A 26174-nucleotide genomic window follows, 5' to 3' on the forward strand; every position below is an offset into this window, starting at 1 on the left:
GATTAGGAACCTTTGAAACTAAGGAATTGAATGTGGGTTTGTTTGTTTTTCTTGAGTTATGCTGCCATCTGCTGGTCACAAACTAGAAAACACCTCACCTGTGGGAATCTTGAGCCTCTTGACAAGATAAATTCTTCACATTCGTTAGCGTTGTCCCCGCTCTTACCAATAGTCCCCTTTTGACTTTATCCACACTTTGCTGACTAAAAATTTGGGTAAAATTATTTACTTTATTAGCTACCACACATGGGGGAAGATTACTTTTAGCAGGGAGAGCAAAGAGAAAGAAAGTCAGTCTAGAAGAGAGAAGGTTGATTTCATGCATCTTAGTGACATGCCACACAGAGTTAAAAGCTCTTTTTAGTGAGGCATTAGTAAAAATTTTCTTCATCTGCAGTGGGTGTGTTTCAGGGCAATAATGCTCCGTGAATCTGCCAAGGGTGGGAAATGTGTTAAATGTACCTTCTGGCTTCAGGTCTGAGGAAGTAGCCAAGACTTGGGAGTCTAGGTTCCAAGCCTTGATGGGTCAGTAACTAGCTGAACCCTCTCTGACCTGTGCAAGCCTCTGATTGCACATCAGAAAGTCGTAATATTGAGATAAAATGTCCATCATGCTTCAGGGTTGCTGAAATTACTGTTGATGTTGTTTAGTTGCTACGTCGTGTCTGACTCTTTTGCGACCCCACGGACTGCAGCCTGCCAGGCTCCTCTGTCCATGGCATTTCCCACGCAGGAATACTGGCGTGTGTTGCCATTTCCTTCTCCAAGGCATCTTCCTGACCCAGGGATCAAACCCATGTCTTCTTTACCACAGAGTCAACAGGGAAGCCCACTACTAAAATACCTCAGCATAATTTAGAAATTTAGTCTAGGTTCTGCATAGTTCTTATAGAGCTTCTTCCTGAATATTTTACAGCTGTGCATGCGTACGTAGTCCATTGCTTCACTCATGTCCCATTCTGTGTGGCCCCAGGGACTGTAGCCCTCCAGGCTTCTCTGTCCAGTGGGATTCCCCAGGCAAGGATACTGGAGTGGGTTGCCATGGCCTCCTCCCGGGGATCGTCCCTATTCAGCAATCAAACCTGCATCTCCTGAACCGCAGGCGGATTCTTACCCACTGAACCATGTGGGAAGCCCATTTTACAACTAAATAGCTACTAAAAATGGGGTGGCTGGTCTTCCATCAGACCTTTACCCAGATTATTATTGCAGATCAACATAAATCCTGTTGATCTGGGGATGTTTGAGCTGAGCTCTTTTATTAGTTCTAACAGCCCTGTCATCTGCCAATAACAATTGTTTTGTCTCCTTTCTTTTCTTTTTTATTACATCATGAAATATATCAAATATACAAAGAATAGAGAATAACACAACAACCCTATTCAGAGCACCTAGCTTTGTAAAATCATAAGCTACACTGCACTGACTTTGGGCTTCCCTTGTGGCTCAGCTGGTGAAGAATCTGCCTGCAATGCGGGAGACCTGGGCTCCATCCCTGGGTTGGGAAGATCCCCTGGAGAAGAGATAGGCTACCCACTCCAGTATAGGCTACCCACTCCAGTACCCACAAGGGCTTCCCTGTGGCTCAACTGGAAAAGATTATGATTGTAATGCGGGAGACCTCGGTCCCATCCCTGGGTTGGGAAGATCCCCTGGAGAAAGGAAAGGCTACTTGCTTCCGTATTCTGGTCTGGAGAATTCCATGTACTATATAGTCCATGAGGTCACAAAGAGTTAGACACGACTGAGCGACTTTCACACTGACTTCAGATTTTAATATAGATTAAACATCACTCGCTCGGTTGCTCTTTTTGATGTTGTTTTTCTTCCTCCCAAGGAGTAATGATCACCGCGGTCATGAATTTGGTGTTTTACATGTGTGTGGTTTTATACTTTCCCATGTATTTGTATATCTGTAAACACTGTACAGCCTTCTTTTGTGTGCTTTAAGTTTTAGGTAAATATCACGCTTTGTTATAGATGTGAATGTATAATTCTCATCCTATAAATTTTGCAATTAGTTTTTTTTGTTGTTGTTTTTAGGCCATTTACTTCTTTTACTTTAAATATTTTTAATTGAGGTGCAGTATTGTATTGATTATAATGTCAGTGCTAATGGGTATCCTGACTTCAGTGGGGGTAATTTGGGTGTCTTACTTTGAAGTATGACACTTGCTCTGTTTTTGATTGGTCTTCTTTACAAAGTTAAGGAAATTCTCTTTTAAGTATGCTGAGAGTGTTTATCATGAAGGCGTATTGAATCTGTCACATGCATCTGTTATTTTCTGCATCTAGTATGACAATCATATGGCTTTCTCCTTGGACCTATTAATATGATAGAGTAAAGTAATATTTTTTCTGGATATTCAACTGTACTTAATTCCTGGGATATATCTTGATCATTCCATGTGATTTTCTTAAAATGGTAATACATCGACAAATTTGATTTACTAATATTCTTTTTTGTGTTGTTTAGATGTTTATAGCTGTTTTATTCATAACTGTCAAAATGTGGAGGCAACACATATGTTATTTTTTATTTTCTACAGAAAATTGTGCAAATATTTCAGATTGGTTTTTAACTTATTATTTTGTTAAGATTATTTTCAGAGCTGTTTATGTTCACAGTGAAATTTCGAGGAAGTCACAGAGATGTCCCATATACCATCTGCCAGAACTACCCTATTTTCTAGCAATGATCCAAGATGTCCTTGTGTAGGTGAATGGATAAATCAACTGTGGTACATACTGGCCCTGGAATATTATTTAGTGGCAAAGAAGTAAGGGGTCAAGTCATAAAAAGACGTTGAGAAACCTAAATGCATGTTCCTAAGTGAAAGAAACCTCTCTAAAAAGGTTTGTGATTTCAACTGTATGTCATTCCTAAAAACACAAAACTATGCAAGTCGGTGGTTGCCAGAGGTTAGGGGAGAGGGAAATATGGATAAATAAGCAGAGCACAGTGAAAATAGTCTGCGTGGTACCGTAGCGATGGATGCATTTGCTAAAATCCAAGTGGCACTAGTTGTAAAGAATCTGCCTGCCAATACAGGAGATGAAGGAGATGTGGGTTTGATCCCTGGGTTTGGGAGATCCCGTGGAGTAAGAAATGGCAATCCACTCCAGTATTCTTGCCTGGAAAATCTCACAGACAGAGGAGGCCTGGCAGGCCACAGTCCCTGGGGTCGCAGAGTTGGACACGACTAAGCACGCACGTGTGCACGCGCGCGTGCATGCGCGCGCGCGCGCACACACACACACACACACACACACAGAGAACTACTTATGTTCTATTTAGGATTTTTGCATTTAAATGAGATTGGTGTATATTTTCCTTATACTATTCTTATTGATCTTTGGTATCAAGGTTATGTGGTGTTATGTGGCTGAGCCATGGTGGCTCAGACCATAAAGAATCTGCCCGCAATGCAGGAGACCCAGGTTTGATCCCTGGGTTGGGAAGATCCCCTGGAGTAGGGAATGGCAACCCTCTCCAGTATTCTTGCCTGGAGAATTCCATGGACAAAGGAGCCTGGTGGGCTATAGTCTATGGGATCGTAAAGAGTGGGACACGTCTGAGCGACTAACACCCACCCACACATACACACACACACGCACCAAGGTTATGTGACCGAAAGTGGGGTCTGGCTGCTCACTGCTCAAAAGCCAATACAGAGGCCAGGTTGGCAGAAAGGAAAGTTTGCTTTCTTTTGGATGCCGCAACTCAGCGTTGGGGCAAGGGGAGGAGGTGAACATCTGTCTGAAGGCCAAGCTCCCCCCACTGACGATCAGAGGGCAAGAGCTTTTACAGACGGAGGGAGGGGGCTACATGCAGAAACAGCACGGTCGGCTGACAGTCACCTTGTAATTGGTCATCAGTGGTCTGACCAGTGGTATCTTGACTGTTTTAAGTGCAGTTGATCTTCAGCTCCAGGATTGGTTTGTTTCCAGTTCTTTGAGGCCGATTCTTAGAATTGTGACAGCGCACGTCACGGCTAGTCTGGTCATCATTCAGGCAACTTCTCCACCTGGTGGGGGCATCCGTATCTATAAAACAGCTCACGGACATGGCTCAGAATATGATGAGTAGGCCTTGAGAGGGAGATAAGGCCCCTGACCATGCGTAATGGCTAAACTATTATCACTTGCTCTCCTTTGACTGTTTTCCTTTGTTTCTGCGTGTTTTCACTTCTCTGATGGAACTTATTCTTTGGCTAAAGTTTTTCCACAGACAAAAGGCAAGCTGAGGACATGGGAGGCAAGGACCATAGTATCCTGTTCCTTTACAGCTATACCCTCTTTTTAAAAATGTTCTAGGATCCGTGTAAAGAGACAGGGTGAGATATGGTGATTTCAGCACTTAGGTGGCTGTAAGCGTAAGAGAAGATGAGAGAGTAAGTTGGATTTACTGGCACAAGGATGTGTCCTTAGAGAGTCTGTCTGGAAGACGCAGCGCCGGTATTTCGCATCATATACGTCTGCTTCTCCATGAAATAGTATTTCAACCATTTGATGGCCATCTCCTAACTCTACTCCTTTCTTTCCCAGGCTACTTATAGTAAAGATACCTCTCATTTATAAAACCAAATACTAGCACTGGAAAAAATCATCTCCTCAATAATGTTATTTTAGAGATTTTAAAATACAAGCCTGTAGAGGAGAAGGGACTTGCCTGAAATCTTTTAATGAGAGTCCTAAAAGCTGAACTCTATTCTTCATTTTTTGGAAGGTAGTGTCAGAGGTGAAGTAAAAGCCTGATGCCTATGTGTGGAGAATTTAAGAAGTTACTTAGAGTTATATAGAGAATTTAAGAAGTCGCATAGAAGTTATAAACAAAAGACCCTCTGTTTCCTTCATTCTTTAAGCAAAATGAGCGCAAGCATGTATTTTCTGAAGTGATTTTCTTTTTTTCTTAAAGATTTCTTTTATGTGGACCATTTAAAAGTCTTTATTAATTTGTTACAATATTGCGTCTGTTTTATGTTTTGGGTTTTTGGCCATGAGGCATGTGAGATGTTGGTTCCCTGACCAGGGATCGAACCCTCACCCCCTGCCGTGGAAGGCGAAGTCTTAGCCTGCCAAGGAAGTCCCCTGACATGGACAGTTTTCTCATTCCTGCTTTGCTTCATCTCAGATTAGGACCTGATATCAGATAATGTGTGAGAAACTAGAGTTCCGGGTCTTTCCTGGAAAAGTTTCTCTTTTATTTCACTGTATGTGGAAGGCTTATTGTAGGACGGTCCGTGTGTGTGAGCTTTGGGAAAATAGACCCTTTGTTTATTTTCTCTCTGAAAGGTGATATAAATGATGTGAAAGAGAATTTACACTTAACAAAAAGTCAGTTGAAGGGTATACATTATATATCATGCTTCTGTGCCTTAGCGTATGCTCTTCCCTTTGCCTGGAATTCACTTGCTCTGGATCTTGGCTTGGATAGCTTTTATTTTTCCTTAAGGAAAAGCCAATATCATGGTGTACCCGACTGTATCATAAGTGCCCGTCTGCAGTGATCTTGTGGTTTATCTCTAACCTTTTTAAAAAAACAGTTTATATCTGGTCGCGCTGAGTCTTCGTTGTTTTTCCTAATAGTCTTTCTCTAGTTGCGGCGAGTGGGGGCTGCTCTTCGCCGTGTTCATGAACTTCTAAGTGCGGTGGCCTCTCTTGTGTGGAGCACAGGCTGCAGGCACATGGGTTCAGTAGTAGCCTGAAGGCTTGGCGGCTCCGCGGCAGGTGGAATCTTCCCGGACCAGGGCCTGAACCTGAGTCCCCTGGGTTGGCAGGTGGACTCTTATTCACTGCACCACCAGGGAGGTCCTACGTATGTCTGAGCTTGATAGTTATCACACCAGATTTTAATTGTCAGGTTTCTTGTTTCTCTCTTTAGTTTTGAGTTTCTTGAGCGTGAGCCCATTCAAGTCTAAATCATGGTGACTGCGTAGATGTGACTTCTGGTGTAGTTTAGATCACCTGGTGGATGAAGCACTGGGCTTGAGGGTAACTGAAATAAAGTGTTTGTAATAATAATTCCCCCACAGGCTCTGGATCACCAATGGCTTCTGTTTCCTTAAAGGAAGGGTTCCACAAGCTACTTCTGTTAACTTTTCTTTCAGCCTTTGAGACCTCCTGAGTGAAGCATCTTGGACCAGTTCAGTATATAAATTAGAGATCGGAGGAGATGATTTATATAAAAGACTCATAAAATATGCCTTGGCCTTTTCTCCTTTTATCTCTCCTTTTATAACTTTGGCTTTTTATAACTCACTTGGAGATACATTTTAAGGTCTGCCGGTGTCAGACCTGTTATGATTTATGGCCCTTCTTTCTTACCCACCTTCGGCAGAACATTAAAATATCACTGGAGGCCACATCACCAGCCCATTACTGTATTAAAGAGAAGGATATATTAAGAAGGGCAAAGACCTGAGACAGGCTCCAGGAATAGCTTTCCTGAGTAAATACAGTCAGCATACAAATTACATTAATTTTGAAATCAGAGCCATCTTCCTGTAACAAAAGGCTTAGTGATCAGTTTTTCCATAGAAATAGGAAGAGTTCAGCGGTAGCTTTTGGAGGCCGATTCAAATTTAACCCTAAGAAAAACTGTTGAAAACAATTTGGCTTTCTTGATCAGGGATTCTCACATTTCCCAAAGTGTAATAATCTGGCATCTTCCTCTGGTGATTATAGTTCAAGAGGTGCAGGTTGGAATGAAGAGAACTCTCATCTTTTGTAATAAACTCCCATTTTATTCTTTTTTTTTTTGAACCTAACTTACGTCAATTTATTTTAACTTTTAAAGGTTGGAGTATAATTGCTTTACAATGTTGTGGTGGTTTCTGCTGTGTAACCTTCAGTTCAGTTCAGTTCAGTTCAGTCGCTCAGTCATGTCTGACTCTTTGCGACCCCATGAATCACAGCACGCCAGGCCTCCCTGTCCATCACCAACTTCCGGAGTTCACTCAGACTCATGTCCATTGAGTCAGTGATGCCATCCAGCCATCTCATCCTCTGTCATCCCCTTCTTCTCCTGCCCCCAATCCCTCCCAGCATCAAAGTCTTTTCCAATGAGTCAACTCTTCGCATGAGGTGGCCAAAGTACTGGAGTTTCAGCTTTAGCATCATTCCTTCCAAAGAAATCCCAGGGTTGATCTTCAGAATGGACTGGTTGGATCTCCTTGCAGTCCAAGGGACTCTCAAGAGTCTTCTCCAACACCACAGTTCAAAAGCATCAATTCTTCGGTGCTCAGCCTTCTTCACAGTCCAACTCTCACATCCATACATGACCACTGGAAAAACCGTAGCCTTGACTAAACGGACCTTAGTTGGCAAAGTAATGTCTCTGCTTTTGAATATACTATCTAGGTTGGTCATAACTTTTCTTCCAAGGAGTAAGCCTCTTTTAATTTTATGGCTGCAACCACCATCTGCAGTGATTTTGGAGCCCCCCCAAATAAAGTCTGACACTGTTTCCATTGTTTCCCCATTTATTTGCCATGAAGTGATGGGACCGGATGCCATGATCTTCGTTTTCTGAATGTTGAGCTTTAAGCCAATTTTTTCACTCTCCTCTTTTACTTTCATCAAGAAGCTTTTGAGTTCCTCTTCACTTTCTCCCATAAGGGTGGTGTCATCTGCATATCTGAGGTTATTGATATTCCTCCTGGCAATCTTGATTCCAGCTTGTGCTTCTTCCAGCCCAGCGTTTCTCATGATGCACTATAACCTTTTGTATACATAAATCCCCTGCCTCTTGAGCCTCCCTCCCACTCCCCCACATCCCACCGCTCAAGGTCATCACAGAACACCAGCTGAGCTCCTGTGCTTCACAGCAGCTTCCTGCTAGCTATCTGTCTTACACATGAAAAGTGAAAGCATTAGCTGCTCAGTTGTGTCCGACTCTTTGCGACCCCATGGACTGTAGCCCACCAGTCTCCTCTGTCCATGGGATTCTCCAGGCATGAATACTGGAGTGGGCTGCCTTTCCCTTCTCCAGGGGATCTTCCCAACCCAAGGATCGAACCTGTGTCTCCTGCACTGCAGTCAGATTCTTTACCATCTGAGCCCCCACAGGGTAGTGTATATAGGCCAATGCTACTCTCCCAGTTTGTCTCCCTATTTTATTCTGATGCAAGTGTTCTGGGGACTTCTCCTTGAGAAGCACTGGCCCATAGGTTACGGTCCACGGGGTCACAAAGAGCTGGACTCAACTGAGCAACTGAGCACCTGTAGCCGTTATAATAATTAGGTGGATGGCTATGTGTGGTACCTGTCTATCTATCCATCCATTCTCTCTATCATCTATCTACCCTATCTGCCATCTATTATCTGTCTCTCCTATCATTTACCTGTGCCCTATCTATTATCTATTGTCTATCTATCTATCCATCTATCTTTCTAGTAAGCCATTGCTGCTATCAGCAATGTTGCAGTGAAGATCAGTGAATGGATCTCTTTGAATGCATGAGCAAGTATGTGTACAAATTTGTAGAGGTGATGTTCCTAGGTCAAAGGGATAGTACATTTCAATTTTGCAAACCTGCTCTCCAAAGAGCCTGCACCAATTATGTTCAACAGTGTGGATGACACTGCCTATATTCCCCCACATTTTTGTTGGTTCAATTTTAAAAACAAAAATTCTGAGGCCCTCATACATCTATTGCCTTTAAACCTTTCAAGACCAGCTGAGGGATATTCCTGTTTTTAAAACTCCTAAACTGAGATTGTGAATATTTTCATGTCATGCTATTTCATCTTTCCATGATTCTGATGCAGAAAGTCCATGAATCTGCTTTTGGGAATCATAGATTGATGCCTAGAACCCCGTGTGTACCTGGACTAAATGTCAGCTCCCACAGTCCTGAGGCTTCTCTCTGTTTATAAATACACAGTGAACAAAAGGGGAACTAGTTTGGGTTGCAAATAATGTGCTAGAACCTTTTAGTTTGCAATTCTTCTTCTGCCTTTCTGTGTTTTCTGTTTCAGTCTCAAGTCTCCTTTTTTTTTTCCTGGATGAATCATTTGGGGGCTATTTTTTTTTCCCCCATAGGTTCACAAAGATGTACTTTAAACATGTACTCTTTGAGGACACGTTATTTGATGAGTGCTATTTTGAGGATGTTACATCGACTGATACCTATTTCAAAAACTGCACCATTGAATCGACCATCTTTTATAACACAGGTAAGAGCATGAACAGGGTGAGCTTGGTGTCTAGAAACTGTCTGACTGCTCAGCCATAAGCTTTAGGAGTAGTAAAGTATTCACTGGTGTGTGTGTGCTGAGTCTTGGGTTCTTGCCCCAGCCAGGGCACAAAGAAGTTGCCATGCCAAGTCATTTAATCTGTCTGAATGATTTGATCACATGTAAAATAGAAATAGAAGCACTGGGCAAGTGTTCTGATCTCAACAAGACTGATGCTATCTGCTCAGGGTCTTTGGTAGGAACAAATTATGACCGAGATGAAAAAAATATCATTCCAAGAGGGTTACATGTTATGCCTGGAGTGCATTCTTGAAGACCTAGCATAATTTGAAACTTATAAAATTCTCACAATAATACATGAAAAGGAAAGACTGCATCTTTTCAAGCTTCATGCATGAAATAAGATAAGAATATTTTAAAATTACACCATTTCAGACTTCCATGATTAAAAAAAAATCACAAAATTCCACCTCTCTCTCACTCCTCATTATTTTTACTGCTCTCTTTATGAATTAATACCAAGTGGAGTTGGGTTTCAAGGAAACTAACTGAGCTTTACCAGGGGCTTCACCGATACTGTCTCAAGTAAGAAATGTGCCAACATCCACATCTTACAACTAGGGAAACAGAAGCTTAAGCAACTTACATCAAGGCCACAGATAACAAGTGGGGGAAACTTGGCTTCATCCCTTAATTGTTAAGCTGTAAAGTCTGTGAGACTTCCTCTGAAATAGTTGCATTGTGTCTGGATCAGTGCTTTCTCCCTGGCACTGGCACCATGGCACAGTTTAATGCGAGAACATCTTTTTCCCCTTCATGACACCAATCTCAAACAATTCAATATCTGGTCTCTAAATATCCCTTGGTCTTTAAATAGTTCATTATGGAACTTATCTTCCTAATTTATTTTTAGCCTGAATTGGTGAGTTTTGTACATTTCCTCTTTGGCATATCTTTTATTTTCTTCTTTCAAGTTCAGTGATGCCTCTTTGCTTGCTCTCTTTCTCTTTTTTCCAATGTCAGCAAGTACATATTATTTATGTAAAATATTTTAGGAGTTTCAAAGATAAAATCTGCTATTTCATTAAGGTTATATATACATATATATATAATTCTATGAATATATGTATTCATATAATTTAGTAACACTTCACTTTGATTTTTCACTTTCATGCATTGGAGAAGGAAATGGCAACCCATTCCAGTGTTCTTGCCTGGAGGATCCCAGGGACGGAGGAGCCTGGTGGGCTGCCGTCTATGGGGTCGCACAGAGTCGGATACGACTAAAGCGACTTAGCAGCAGCAGCAAGCCCAAGTAACTTTACGTGTCCGTATACTTTGTATGTATGAACTATATATATATAGGCCTCCCAGGTAATGCTAGTGGTAAAAAACCCTCCTGCCAGTGCAGGAGACATAAGAGCTGCGAGTTCGATCCCTGGGTCAGGAGGATCCCCTGGAGGAGGGCGCGGCAACCCACTCCAGTATTTTTCCCTGGAGAATCCCTTTGGACAGAGGAGCCTAGAGGGCTGTAGTCCACAGGGCCGCAAAGAGTTGGATAACACTGAAGCAACTTAGCACGCACACAGGCACTATATATATTTATATGTTCTCACATACCACAATATGACATAGATGTCCATACACACTGCATATAATTCCTGAACATATATTTGCTATATACTGGCACACACTGTATGTACACGGGTGCAGTCAAGTCTGTATGTTCACACTTATCCATGTGTATACAGACATGGGCAACATAGCAATTCATTTAGTAGGGTCTGTCCTTACTACTCTTCCTAACATTTAAAAAAGTTATGAAACTTATATATGATCATTGCAAAAGTTCAAACATTAGGAAGGACACAGAGCTGAACTAAAACCTTGTTTCCATCTGGCGCTTGACTTCTGAAATCTTTTCTTCTTTTTCCAGAGGGAGCTGCTACATAACAGTGTCCTTGCAAACTTTTTATGTTTATTCACATAGGTAACATATTTGTTTGTTTAAAAGTAAATTGATTATATAGCTCATATTGTTGTGACACTTGTTTTTTTAAACTTAATATGCCATAGATATGCACCGTCTAACGTGGTAGGTGAGTGAGAGCTCAGCTGGGTCCGACTGTTTGTGACCCCGTGAACTGTAGTCCGCCAGGCTCCTCTGTCCATGGGATTTCCCAGACAGGAATCCATGCCCTCCTCCAGGGGATCTTCGTGACTCAGGGGCTGAACCCAGGCCTCCTGCATCTCCTGTGTTGCCAGGTGGATTCTTTACACTGTGCCACGTGGGGAGATTGGGATTTTGCAAACACTTGTAGTCATGAAATATCAGAGCTGAGAAGCAGTGGCTATCGTTAGGTGTTTCCTCTGACTTTATAGGCAGAAGCTCAGGGAGGTTAAAGAGGGCCAGCCACTGAGCCAGTTCCCAAACCCAGGTTTGCGGAGAGCCTATATAGTGATTTTTCTTTTAGAACAGCTGATATTGGAAGGTACCAGAGAACATGAAACTGCTTCCAAAGCAAATGCTTATTTTATTAATTTTTTAAGACTTTATCTTTTTTAAGAGAAGTTTTGTGTTTATCACAAAATTAGAAGAAAGATACAGGGATTTCCATATGCTGCCTACTCACCCACCATAGCCTGCGCCATTTTCAACATCCCCCACCAGGGTGGTACCTTTGTTATAATAAATGAACATCATCACCCAAAGTCCATAGTTCACGGTGAGGTTTATTCTTTTTTTTTGCATAGTAAGGCTTTTGTTTTTTAATTTTAAACGTTTTTAATTGGAGGATAACTGCTCTACAATGCTGTGCTGGTTTCTGCTGCACAACAGCGTGAGTCAGCCCGTGTGTGCATGCGTCCCTTCTCTCCCGAGCCTCCCTCCCACCACCCCGCCCTCTAGGCCAGCCCAGAGCCCTGAGCTGAGCCTCCCGTGCCGCCCAGCGCTTCCCACAGCTCCTGTTGCATGCCTGGCGGCCTGTATAGGTCAGTGCCCCGGCCCAGTTTGTCCCCTTCCCCCACCCTCAGTCCACACGCCTGTTCTCTGCATCTGTGTCTCTGTTCCCGCCCTGTGAATAGGTTCATCTGTAGCATTTTTCTAGATTCCACATACATATTAGTGCATTCATTTATGAAGCTGCTGCTGCTAAGTCGCTTCAGTCATGGCCGACTCTGTGTGACCCCATAGACAGCAGCCCACCAGGCTCCCCCTGTCCCTAGGATTCTCCAGGCAAGAACACTGGAGTGGGTTGCCATTTCTTTCTCCAATGCATGAAAGTGAAAAGTGAAAGTGAAGTCCCTCAGTCGTGTTCGACTCTTAGCAACCCCATGGACTGCAGCCCACCAGGCTCCTCCATCTGTGGGATTTTCCAGGTAAGAGTACTGGAGTGGGGTGCCGTTGCCTTCTCCCATTTATGAAGCACCTCCCACAGAGGTGCTTTTAAATTTAATCAAAATTTAAAATTCCGCACTCTTCACATTTTTCTTCTTTCCTCACACATTTCTGCCCAAGCTTCTAAGTCTCAAAGTTTAGTTAGAGATAGGAACAGACTTCCAGAGCAATAGGTGGAGGGAAAGGTCTTTGTTCTTGGTGTTGTCCGTTCAATGGGCTTGGATACACGGATAATATGCATCATTGTAACATCATGCTGAGTATTTTTACTCTACCAAGTCATCTATTTCCTGCCTAACCCCCACAGCCACGGAGCCAATGGTGTTTATTTAGAAGCATGCTCAGATTTCTGTGACTAGCTCAATCTGGACCCAATTCTCTGGTCATTTGCCTCTTATAAGCTGGGAATCCTTTAAAGAGACCCCAGGCAGGGTGGGCCTCAGTGTCATATTGTTGATACAAACAGGACTGTTAACTGGCTTGAAAGGAGTTCTACTTACACATGTCCCTCAATGAATGTTCATTCTGTTTCCCTTTGCTTAGAGAAACTTACACAAGTTGTTACATTTTTAAAGGTTTCTTGCTACATCTGTGGGAGAAGGCAATGGCACCCGACTCCAGTACTCTTGCCTGGAAAATCCCACAGATGGAGGAGCCTGGTGGGCTGCAGTCCATGGGGTCGCTAAGAGTCGGACACAACTAAATGACTTCACTTTCACTTTTCACTTTCATGCATTGGAGAAGGAAATGGCAACCCACTCCAGTGTTCTTGCCTGGAGAATCCCAGGGACGGGGGAGCCTGGTGGGCTGCCGTCCATGGGGTCGCACAGAGTCGGACACGACTGAAGCGACTTAGCAGCAGCGGCAGCAGCTACATCTGTACCTTGCCCCCTGTTGTTCTTGTTGTTGTTCAGTTGCTAAGTCATGTCTGACTCTGCAGTCCCATGGACTGCAGCATGCCAGGCTTCCCTGTACTTCTCTATCTCCCAGAGTTTGCTCAGATTCACGTCCAGTGAGTTGGTGATGCCATCCAACCATCTCCTCCTCTGTCGCTCCCTTCTCCTCCTGCCCTCAGTCTTTGCCAGCATCAGGAGCTTTTCCAGTGAGTAGGCTCTCCACATCAGGTGGCCAAAGTATTGGAGTTTCAGCTTCAGCATCAGTCCTTCCAATGAATATTCAGGATTGATTCCTTTAGAATCAACTGGTTTGATCTCCTTGAAGTCCAAGGGACCCTCAAGAGTCTTCTCCAGCACCATAATTTGGAAGCATCTGTTCTTTGGTGCTCAGCTTTCTTTATGGTCCAACTCTCATATCTGAACAGGACTACTGGAAAAACCATAGCTTTTGCTATAGAGACCTTCGTCCACAAAGTGACGTCTCTGCTTTTAAATATGCTGTCTACGTTTGTCACCACCACATGTTACCTTGACTTTGTCTGAGTGCCAGGGGGTGGTGCTGCCTGCCCGAGGAAGGGGAATAACTCCAATCCCTGCCTCTGCCCCACATCTCCCCAGCACTCTCCCCCTCCCCCACCCGTTTCACATGAACCACATGTTTCCTTCTCTCCGCAGACCTCTATCAGCATAAGTTCATCAACTGTCATTTTATCAACGTCACCTTTCTGGAGCAGAAGGAGGGCTGCCACATGGACTTAGAGCAAGACAATGACTTCCTGATTTACCTCGTCAGCTTCCTTGGCAGTCTGTCTGTCTTGCCTGGGAACATCATTTCTGCCCTGCTCATGGACAGAGTCGGAAGACTCAAGATGATCGGTGAGTTGTCAGGGATGTCATATCTGTGTTCTAGTGGGCTAGGGCGGAGGCTTAAAGCGAAGGAAAAGCAGTGGGATTTTCCTTTGTCTTTTTCAAGAAAACTCGCACAGGAAACCATGTAGGTAAGATGGATTCTGCTGGTATAGAACCAAGTCTGCAAAACCCCAGGGCACCTTGGGGATCTCTGAGATCCCTAGTCCAGGTCAGGCACAAGCCTTCATTTTCTGATTCAGCAATTCTGTCACAGTTACGTATTCTATTAGCACTTCAGTAGGATGTTATATACGTCCACTGTACCCACTTTGTATTCCTCTTGGTGGAAAAATACACTAAAATGTTTTTAAGGGAGCGTCAATTTTATTGGATGATCTTAGATGAATCTTGTTACTTTTTATTATGTAATAGTAATAACATTCTGGGCTTTGGAGTTGGACAGGCTCATGTTGGAATCCTATCACCTAAAGGCTATTTGACTTTGGGCATGTTCCTTTTCCTCTCTGGGCCTCATTTTATAGATAAGTAGACTTATGATGAGCTGGCAGGGGTTTGGGAGAATTTAACACAATGCACCCAAAGCATCTCAGTGCATTGCAGGCTCTCACGTCTGCCTTGCTTCATTCTGCCAGATTTGCAGCAGTTTGTTACCAAAACACAAGCCAGGCATGGTGAGCAAGAAACAAAATATGTATACACCCAGAGCCAGGGTAAACGTGGGGCTTCCCAGGTGGCACTAGTGGTAAAGAGCCCACCTGCCAGTGCGAGATATGCAAACGATATGAGTTCAATCCTTGGGTCGGGAGTGGGAGGAGGAGATGGCAACCCCCTCCAGTATTCTTGCCTGGAGAATCCCATGAACAGAGGAGCCTGGCAGGCTACAGTCCATGGGGTCATGAAAGAGCTGGACACGACTGAGCCACTGAGCACAGCACAGGGAAAAAGTACACAGAAGAATATGGTCAAGGGGCTTCCTTGTGGCTCAGCGGTCAAGCATCCGCCTGCCAATGCAGGAGACACGGGTTCGATCCTTGGTCCAAGAGGATCCCACATGCCCTGAGGCAACTAAGTCCATGCACCACAAACTGTCGCGCTTGTGGTCTAGAGCCTGGGGGCCGCAGCTGCTGAAGCCTGTCGCCTGGAGCCTGGGCTCCGAAGCAAGAGAAGCGTCCGCAGTGCAAAGCCCTCACACCACAATGGAGAGTAGCCCCCGCCGTCGCAGCCAGAGAAAGGCCACACAGCGCCGGAGACTCAGCACAGCCGAAGATAAATTAACAAAATCATTAAAGAAAGAATATGGGTCAAGGCCAGGGGAGGGGGAGCAGACAGTAGGCTGATGCACATGCCATGAGTTCGGCCCCGGGGATGTAGTTGTCGGGAGAAATTAATTCCAAGATCCTAGCAGCAAGGCTCAAAGGACACAAAACAAACTGCAGAGCCTCACTGTCAATAAGTAGTTGCATGAATATTTAGAATGGTGAGCCCAAGACATGCCTGTGGTTTCTGCTTTTTAATCTCGTCGAGAGGATGGTCGTGTCTCAGGCATAGCAGACTGAGCTGTGTCCTCTTCAGCGACAGTGTTCTGGTTAGACCCGAAACCCGATGCGGGAAGATGGTGGCTTATCAACTTCTGTGAAGTCTGTGCCCAGCTCGGTGTCTGCCACTGAGTCATGGCTTAGTCACACTGTGGGACTGAGAGAACCAGCAAAGATGACCTCTTTCCTGGGTGAGCTGGAGGCACCAAGTTTTTCAGCAGAAGGTCCTGCAGGGCAGCGTGGTGTCAGAGCCTGGCGGCTGGGAGTCAGCTGGCCTTCTCGGCCGGCACTGGCTTTGTGAGTCCGCACGACTTCCTCGACTGCTCTGAGATTCTCTCCCACAATGGTTAAAATAATACCTCTGTTTGCTCCAGTGAGAGTAAGTGTGTGACATTTTTGCCATTGGCCCTTTTTTTAAACTTTGGAAATATTAGTATGTAAGGAGCTAGACAACCAGCATGTTTCAAGCAGTCTCTGTCGGTCTGTGTAATAACTACATTGAGAAGAAAAACAGGTGACTGAAGCCATACATTTTTACTTGGCATTTGAACTAAATCACTTGGAGTGGCTCTGATAGGTCTATTTTTATGGGGAAAACCCCCCCACAATTTTGGAGAAGAAAAGAGCAATCTTTGTACAAGAAGGTCAATTTGGTTTTCTTTCTTTCTTTTTTAAAATGATTTATTTATTTATTTTTGGTGGCGCTGGGTCTTTGTTGCTGCACACGAAGCAACAGGGCCTGGGGTCTGCTCTCTAGCTGTGATGCACAGGCTTCTCACTGCAGTGGCTTCTTGGTGCAGAGTGCGGGCCCTAGGATGCCTGGGCTTCAGGAGTTGTGGCACGTGGCCTCAGTAGTTGCATCTCCCGGGGTCTAGAGCACAGGCTCAGTAGCTGTGGCACATGGGCTTAGATGCTCCATGGTTTGGGGGATCTTTCTGGCCCAAGGAGCGATTCTCAGTCTCCTGCACTGGCAGGCAGGTTGTTTACCAATGAGCCACCAAGGAAGCTCGATCGTAAGGTATCGAATGTAGTTCCCTGTCCTATACAGTAGGACCTTGTTTATCCATTCTGTATATACTAGCTTCAGATAAGTAATATTTTTCTTAATTTTAAAATTTATTTCTTTATTTTATTTTCCACGATGCTGGGTCTTTGTTGCTGCCTGCGGGCCTGCTCTAGTTCTGGCACGCAGGGGCTACTCTCTAGCTGTGTGCGTGGCCTTCTCATTGCGGTGGCTTCTCTTGTGGCAGAGCATGGTCTCTAGGGCCCGAAGACTCCGTAGGTGTGATGGAAAAGTTTAGTTGCCCTGAGGCATGTGGGGTCTTCCTGCACCAAGGACCGATCCCATGTCCCCTGCGTTGGCAGATGGATTCTTAGCCACTGCACCACCAGGGAAGTCCCCAGGAAGTGAATTTCTATCACAGGTCTTTTAAGTCCTAGGGTTGAATAGTGAGTTCTGTGTCACGTCCTGGAGTAGCTGAAAGAGTTCTTGGGAGATAAGTGTGGATGAAGGGTCGGGAGTGGGGGGGTTGCCCCTGTGAACTAGAATGGACCACCCCCCTCAACCAAGGGCTCAGGGAGGGCTGAGCACGGGGAGCAGGCGGGACAGGGAGAGAGCACATACTCTTTCCTTCTCCACGGAGTCTCTTCTTATCATCATGAATGTATCCCAGCTGAAAATAAAGTTCTCCAATGCTAACTAGTTGTACTCCCCAAACTGGATATCTGCAGCTAATATTTACCATCCATCGTTCTTTATATGTTGTTCAGTCACTCAGTCATGTTCAGCTCTTTGTGATCCCATGGACTGCAGCATTCCAGGCTTCCCTGTCCTTTACCATCTCCTGGAATTTGCTCAAACTCTTATCCATTGAGTCGGTGATGCCATCCAACCGTCTCTTCCTCTGTCGTCCCCTTCTCCTGCCTTCAAGCTTTCCCAGCATCAGAGTCTTTCCTAATGAGTCAGTTCTTTGCATCAGGTGACCAAAGTATTGCATCTTCAGCTTCAGCATCAGTCCTTCCAATGAATATTCAGGGTTGATTTCCTTTTGGATTGACTGGTTTGATCCCCTTGCTGTCCAAGGGACTCTCAAGAGTCTTCTCCAGCACCACAGTTCAGAAGCATCAATTCTTTGGTGCTCAGCCTTCCTTATGGTCCAACTCTCACATCCATACATGACCATGGGAAAAACCATAGCTTTGACTATATGGACCTTTGTCTTTATATTTTCATCTTTTGCTAATGTCTACCTCATTTCTGAGCAAGACTGTTAAAAGCTCGTACAGTGTTCTTTTTGTATGTTTAAAAAAAGGTCTGGCACACAGAGTATCAACTGCTATATTCTCAGGCCCCAGTACCTACCAGGTACTCAGTTAATGTCTCGATGTGATGTGGAGTGACCTGTTTTGAAATTGCCTTTCCCAAGACCCTGGGACAACCCCCCAGTCGAGTCTGCTGGAGCATCATTTGTGCTGCTTACTCTGCCACGTGCCCTCTTCAGGCCAGAATTGTGCCTTGTTAACAGCAGAGAAGAAATTTTTCCTGCTGAGCCCGTTATTCCTCATTTATTCAATTTAATAAACATTAATTTGTCCAGAACAGTTCTCCACCAGGCTGTGTGGTCAGCAATGGGAATACGATGCTAATTGAGACAGACAGCATCCTTGGGCTTAAGGAACAAATGATCTGTTGGAGAGATAGACATAAACTAGAAATTTCATTCAACTAACACTTAGGAAGTGCTTATTAGAGGTCCGATTTTGTTTCAGGCATTTTGTGAATATTAATATATTTAACCTTCACCGTAACCCTGTGACGGGGAAAGTGAGGCGGCTCAGGGAGGTTAAGTGTCTCACTCGAGGCCACACAGGGGCAGCTGGGGTTGACCTCAGGCCTCTCCAAAACAAGGGGAATAGGGACTAACGATGAGAACAGAAGAACTGGGGACCAGAGGGATCTACAGTGGGAAGACTCAACATAGTCCATCCTAAAGGAAGTTAACCCCGAATATTCATTGGAAGGCCTGTTGCTGAAGCTGAAACTTCAGTACTTTGGCCACCTGATGTGAAGAGCCAGCCCACTGGAAAAGACCCTGATGCTGGGAAAGACTGAGGGCAGGAGGAGAAGAGGGGGACAGAGGATGAGACGGTTGGATGGCATCACTGACTCAATGGACATGAGTTTGAGCAAGCTCCAGGAGATAGTGGAGGACAGAACAGCCTGACAGGCTACAATCCAGTGAGTGGGGGTCGGGAGGGGAGTCTCAAAGAGTCAGATATGACTTAGCAACTGCACAACAGCAATGGTTCCCTATCACTTGATTTATTTGATGGTAATATTTCGTGTTCAATAAACATTGTACAGCAACGCCCGTGGCTGGCCACCTTGAGCGATGCATGCGTGTTGATGATACAGTTCTCAGGGCACTCGTGGTCCGGTAGATAGCAGTCTCCTCCTGCTCTAGTTCTCTCCTCACTGTTGGAAAGGGGTCAGCATGCCACCCAGTCACAGCCTATCCCTCCCCAGAATCAGCCGAATGCAGGTGGACAGTTTCCATCCCCCAGCTCCTCAGCAGGGTTTGGCATTAGTCTCAGGGGGTCCAGGTCTGATGGTGAGGCTCCAGGCAGAGGCCTCCTCCCCAACCCCCAACCAGGGAGGCACTTGCAGGGGAGGCCAGACCAGCCTTCTTGTTCCTTGGCAACCTAAAGAACTCCCTCCTCCAGGCTCCTGATCCCTGGTGGGGACTCCTCTCTGTTTCCCTGCTGGTTGGTTGGGACCTGCTTCTTTCCTTCCTTTCTGCCAACTATTCCCACCACATTTCCAGAATACTCTTGATTCCTGCCCCGCACCCACTCAAGACTTCCCCAGCTCTTCCGGGCTGGATGTATTGAATTTGGGTAGGATGTGACATAGCCTTCTTTGAAGGGAATCTCTTGTCATTAACTGTATCACCCAGAGTCCTGGTGGGAAAAGGAATTCACCCGATAGTTCTGGTGAAGACTGTATGATGGAGCAGCATTGAAACGTGTGGGCAGGGTTATGGGGATAGATGAGGTTGATGAGACATCCAGATACTAGTGACAGTGGGCAGCAGGCTCTATCTCCAGGGACAGAGGGAGGAAACAGCAGTAACTGAATCCAGGGAGAGCTAGAACCAAGGAGGAGGCATCCGGGAGAAACCATAGTCCTGGAGGGCTGTAACATTTGCCCCAAAAAGGGCTTGTAAAGTAGGCTGGGAACTGGCATTAAATACCCCTTGCCCTTTCTCCTTGCAGCTGACAAGGGAGCCAGCCGCAGGCATGCTGTCCACAGGGGTTAGCTTCCTGGGGCACAGGGTAGGGCTGAGGAGGGTAGCTTAGATATCTGGGATGCAGGTGGCATACGTAAGAATGCGCAGCGGGGCTCTTGATCAGGTGTTCTTCTCTGTAGCCGGTGTCCTGTTGAACTTGAGCTCCATAAGAATGGAGTCTTTTAAAAAAAAGATGATTGCCTATGCTCTGTGACAGCCTGGAGGCGTGGGATGGGGAGGGAAGTCGGGGGAGGTTTAAGAGGGAGAGGACATACGCATGCCTGTGGCTGGTTCATGTTGATGTATGGCAGAAACTGTCACTATATTGTAAAGTAATTATCCTTCAATTAAAAATTAAAGGGCTTCCCTGGTGGCTGGGTTGGAGAAGGCAAAGGCTACCCACTCCACTATTCTGGCCTGGAGAATTCCATGGACAGTCCATGGGGTTGCAAAGAGTCGGACAAGACTGAGCGACTTTCACTTATACTGCTGGCTCAGCTGGTAAAGAATCTGCCTGCAATGTGGGAGTCCTGGGTTTAAAAATTTTTTTTTTAAATTTCATTTATTTATTTATTTTTGGCTGCACTGGGTCTTCGTTGCCATGCTGGCTTGCCTCTAGGTGCGGCAAGGGGGAGCTCCCCTCTTGTTGCGGAGCTCGGGCTCTAGGGCGACAGGCTTCAGTATTTGTGGCTCCTGGGGGCTCTGGAGTGGGGGCTCAGTTGCCCTGTGGCCTGTGGGAGCTTCCTGCAATCAGGGATTGAATCTGTGCCTCCTGGATTGGCAGGCGGATTTGTTACCACTGAGCCATCGGGGAAGTCCCAAGAATGGAGTCTTCTGACATTGATGAATTTCAGGCACCTTAGGAAGTCTGGCATATAAATAGTTTCTCAACTAATATCCACCCTCTCTGCCTTGTCTTCAGTTACTCTGGGCTGGACAGTACTCAGTTCAGTTCAGTTGCTCAGTCATGTCAGACTCTTTGCAACCCCATGAACCGTAGCACGCCAGGCCTCCCTGTCCCTCACCAACTCCCGGAGTCCATCCAAACCCATGTCCATAGAGTCGGTAATGCCATCCAACCATCTCATCCTCTGTCGTCCCCTTCTCCTCCTGCCCTCAATCTTTCCCAGCATCAGGGTCTTTTCAAATGAGTCAGCTCTTCGTATGAGGTGGCCAAAGTATTGGAGTTTCAGCTTCAACATCAGTCCTTCCAATGAACATCCAGGACTGATCTCCTTTAGGATGGACTGGTTGGATCTCCTTGCAGTCCAAGGGACTCTCAAGAGTCTTCTCCAACACCACAGTTCAAAAGCATCAATTCTTCAGTGCTCAGCCTTCTTTATAGTCCAACTCTCACATCCATACAGGACCACTGGACAGAACTAGGGAGGGAGAATTTTGAAATCCTTCCTGGGGGCTCATTCTGGTGACATGACCCATGCAGGCTCTAATTCCATGGCTGGGGTGCCACGTGGGGGTCCAAGCTGTGCTCTCTGTGTGTGGAGATGAACCTGCTTTTGCAGGTGTTGTCTGACATGGGTTTCATGTTTCTTTCTCCTCTGATCTCCCTGGGCAGGTGGCTCCATGCTCATCTCGGCCGTCTGCTGCTTCTTCCTGTTTTTCGGCAACAGTGAGTCCGCGATGATCGGCTGGCAGTGCCTGTTCTGCGGGACCAGCATTGCCGCCTGGAACGCACTGGATGTGATCACAGTGGAGCTGTATCCCACCAACCAGAGGTCAGCTCCTCTCTGCGCTTCCCTATGGGACTTGCGTGGGCTCCTTTGGCCAAGAGTCAGCCTGCCACGAGATCATCCACCAGGGCCATCTTGGTCTTCTTGGAGTTCGATGGACCAAATGTCTCTTGGGTTGTTGAGTTTCTCTTGCCCAGAGGCTGGCATAGGCCTGGGGTTGGGAAGGCTAAGGCTTGATAAAGTAGGTTGGATGGCAAGATATAAAGGACCAGGGCAAACCTTGTCCAGGAGAGAGGAGCCAGGGCTAAACCTATATATGTGCCATCCAAGGGGAGATGAGAACAGACATGCCAGTGGGAAATGAAGAAGAAAGGGGAAGAGCTGGACAAAGGGTGGAGCAGAAATAAAGGTGTCATGAGGCACGATGGTTAGGACATTTGCAGAGAATGTGGCAGGAATGCCCAGCATTTATTTTCTTTCTTGCACACTCTTTAGGAAGAGGTCTAGTTTAAAGGTATAGAGTCCAGGCCCATTGCTTAGCAGGCAATTTCTTCTCATGGAGGGGGAATTTTTTTCTTCTGTGGATTTTTTCTTTATTTAATAGATAAGTTACACATACAGTGTCAAATCAGACAGTGCAAAAAAAAAAAAGATTTACAATGAAAAGTTCAATCTTCTACCATAGGCTGCTAGTTCCCCTCGCAGAAGCAGCAATTACTACCAGTTTCTCATGTATTCGTTAGAAATATTCTTTGCATAAATAGGAATGCATATGTGTATGTGTTTGTGTGTTTTGCTACCATCTTTGTCTATATGTTACCATCCCCCCCTTTCAAAACCAAGATGAGAACATGCTATGTTATACCATTCTATGCCATGCTTTATTCTCACAGGCATATATTTTGGAGATTGTTCCATATTACTTTCTCAGTATTTTAAATGGATTCATAGTAGGTGGAGGGGGGATTTTTCAGGATGGCATGTGAGTGGCTCTTGGGCCAGAAATGAGTGTGAAGTGGTGTGGAAGGCAAGTAAATGCAATTCTGCAGAAAATAATGACATTCCCAAGGCAACTGATGGCAGAGGTATTGGATTACAGGTAGCTATGGAAAAGCACAGGACATTATATTTGAAGCCTCTTCTGTTAATCAAAGAACTTCTATTACAAAAAGTAAGAGATGGAAAGTTATCATTATTTCAGTGATATGTGATTTTAAACCCAGGGAACCTAAGGGAATTAAACAAAGAGAGTAATAGAAACAATAAAATAATTTGGTAAAATGGTCAATAATAAAACTGACATAAGAATTTATAGATCTTAAAGAAGACCAAATATTAAAAATAAAATGAAATTCATTTAATAATGAAAGAAATCATAAAATATTTCAGAATCCATTTGATGAGAAAACTGAAAAGCTTATGTGAAGAAATCATAAAACTTTACTGAGAGATATAAAATAAGACTTAAATATATGTCAATATGTATCTAAGAAGATTTAATCTTACAAAAATGTTAAGTATTTTTTAGCATTTAAAGCATTCATTCACAACTCTATGAGATTTTTTTTCCCACCCTGGGAAACTGAAAAAAAAAAAAAAAGATTATAAAATTTATCTGGAGAAATACACATATGAAAATACCCCCCAAAATTCTGAAAACAAAAAGACTGGGGTTGGGGTTGGCAAAAATGGATAAAGGTAAAGTGTTGTATGGTTATAGAAAAAATGTTAAAAGAATTTAAAGTAAAAAAATAAGTATTCTTTATAAACTTGTGGTATGAAATAGAGACAGTTTACTTAATTTGGGGAGGACTAGTGCTCAGAACACGGGCTTCTAAGGTGGCTTAGTGACTTGGAAAGAAAGCTATGACAAACCTAGTAGCATATTAAAAATCAGAGACGTTGCTTTGCTGACAAAGGTCTGTATAGTCAAAGCTATAGTTTTTCCAGTGGTCATGAATGGATGTGAGAATTGGACCATAATGAAGGCTGAGTGCCGAAGCATCAATTGATGCTTTTGAACTGTGGTGCTGGAGAAGACTCTTGAGAGTCCCTTGGATTGCAAGGAGATATAACCAATTGATCCTAAAGGAAATTAACCCTGAATATTCATTGGAAGGACTGATGCTGAAACAGAAGCTCCAGTACTCTGGCCACCTGATGTAGAGAGCCAACTCGTTGGAAAAGACCCTGAAGATGGGGAAGATTGAAGGCAGGAGGAGATGGGGACAACAGAGGATGAGATAGTTGGATGGCATCACCGACTCAATGGACATGAATTTGAGCAAGCTCCAGGAGGTGGTGAAGGACAGGAAAGCCTGGGGTACTGCAGTTCATGAGGTTGCAAAGAGTCAGACACGACTGAACGACTGAAGGACAAGCAATTCAGGAGACATATGAGTTGAGGGTTTGATCCCTGGGTTGGGAAGATCCCCTGGAGAAGGAAATGGCAACCCAATCCAGTATTCTTACCTGGAAAGTTTCAATAGTGCTTAGAATATTGTCTCTGTACATAAATGGAGTCAGAAGACAATTGATGGTTAACAGTAGTTATCACTGGGAAGTGTGGTTAATACCAATTAGGATTAGATTCTGCCATGAGTGAGAGACTCCAGAAATTAATAACTGCAGACATAGGAAGATAGGAACTGCCCGCTCTTTTTATCTTGTTTCTTCCTCTTTCATGACCTCAGTCATGGTCTGCAGCGAGACCATCTACATTCCAGGAAGCAGGATGGAAGGAAAAAGGACTCTTTAAAAATAAAGCAAAACAAAACTTTTTATTTTATATTGGAGTATATCCACTCCACACTCCAGTACTCTTGCCTGGAAAATCCCATGGATGGAGCAGCCTGGAAGGCTGCAGTCCATGGGGTCGCTGAGGGTCGGACACGACTGAGAGACTTCACTTTCACTTTTTACTTTCATGCTTTGGAGAGGGAAATGGCAACTCACTCCAGTGTTCTTGCCTGGAGAATCCTAGGGATGGGGGAGCCTGGTGGGATGCCATCTATGGGGTGGCACAGAGTCGGACACGACTGAAGCGACTTAGCAGTAGCAGTAGTAATACCCACTCTAGTATTCTTGGACTTCTCCGATAGCTCAGTCAGTAAAGAGCCTGCCTGCAATATGGGAGACCTGGGTTTGATCCCTGGGTTCGGAAGATCCCCTGGAGGATCCCTGGAGGAGAGCATGGCAACCCACTCCAGTATTCTTGCCTGGAGAATCCCATGGACAGGGGAGCCTGGCCGGCTACAATCCATGGGGTCACAAAGAGTCGGACACGACTGAGGGACTAAGCACACAGCACATAGCCAATTAGCAATGCTGTGATAGTTTCAAGTGAATAGCAAAGGGACTCAGCTATTCATTTACGTGTATCCATTCTCCCCCAAATGCCCCTCCCATCGAGATTGCCACGTGACATCGACCAGAGTTCCCTGTGCTATGTAGTTGGAAAAGACCACTCTTGACATCTCTTAAGGAAGTTTCTCAGGAACTTCCACTTGTACTTCTATCCCATTGGCTTAAACTTTGGAAGCACAGGAGTCTGGGAAATATAGTCTTATATCTGAAGATCTGCTATTTAGGCAGAACTGTTTTTGCCACAGGAAGGTAGAAGAGTTATTAATGGGGAACACGTACACTTTCTGCTTCATCCTTTTCCATTCTTGCAATATGTCACAGTACTCAGGTACTTGTGTGTGTGCTAAGTTGCTTCAGTCGTGTTTGACTCTTTGTGACCCCATGGATGGTGGCCTGCCAGGCTCCTCTGTCCATGGGATTCTCCAGGCAAGGACCCTGGAGTGGGTTACTACGCCCTTCTCCAGGGGATCTTCCTGATCCAGAGATCAAGCCTGCCTCTCCTATGTCTCCTGCATTGACAGGTGGGTTCTTTACCACTAGCGCCACCTGGGAAGCCTGTGAACAACTCAAGTTGGAAGGAAATACTCCAAAATGTTAATAATGGTGATTCCTTTCAGTGGTGAAGTTACAAATTCTTGCATCTTTATGTTATTCTGTATTTCCAAATTAGACTAAAATAAGAATGTGTTACTTTGATATTTAGGGAAAAAAATTCCCTCCCACATCGTCACTATACTTCTTCTTTTTTTTTTTTTTGGCTTGAGGGAGTCACTCCTACAGGGTTTTTATTTTTTATTTTTTTTGAAAAAACTTTTTATTTTGTGTTGAGGTAGAAAAGAATGTGTTGATTAGAAAACAATGTTGTAGTTTCAGGTGAACAGCGACGGGACTCAGCCATACTTACACATGTATCCATTCTCCCCCAGACT

At 44.7% G+C, this 26174-nt stretch overlaps 1 protein-coding gene across 1 annotated transcript in view; it reads left to right on the forward strand.

Annotated features, from left to right (window-relative positions):
- Positions 1–26174, forward strand: part of SV2B (synaptic vesicle glycoprotein 2B) — a 242673-nt gene that overhangs the window by 213315 nt on the left and 3184 nt on the right. Inside the window, exons 10-12 of the mRNA XM_040256978.1 lie at positions 9047–9180; positions 14170–14370; positions 21765–21924. Of these exons, the coding sequence (XP_040112912.1) occupies positions 9047–9180; positions 14170–14370; positions 21765–21924 (495 nt within the window). The remainder of the gene's footprint in view (positions 1–9046; positions 9181–14169; positions 14371–21764; positions 21925–26174) is intronic.

Source organism: Oryx dammah, unplaced genomic scaffold, assembly GCF_014754425.2.
Source record: "Oryx dammah isolate SB20612 unplaced genomic scaffold, SCBI_Odam_1.1 HiC_scaffold_16, whole genome shotgun sequence".
NCBI lineage: Eukaryota > Metazoa > Chordata > Mammalia > Artiodactyla > Bovidae > Oryx > Oryx dammah.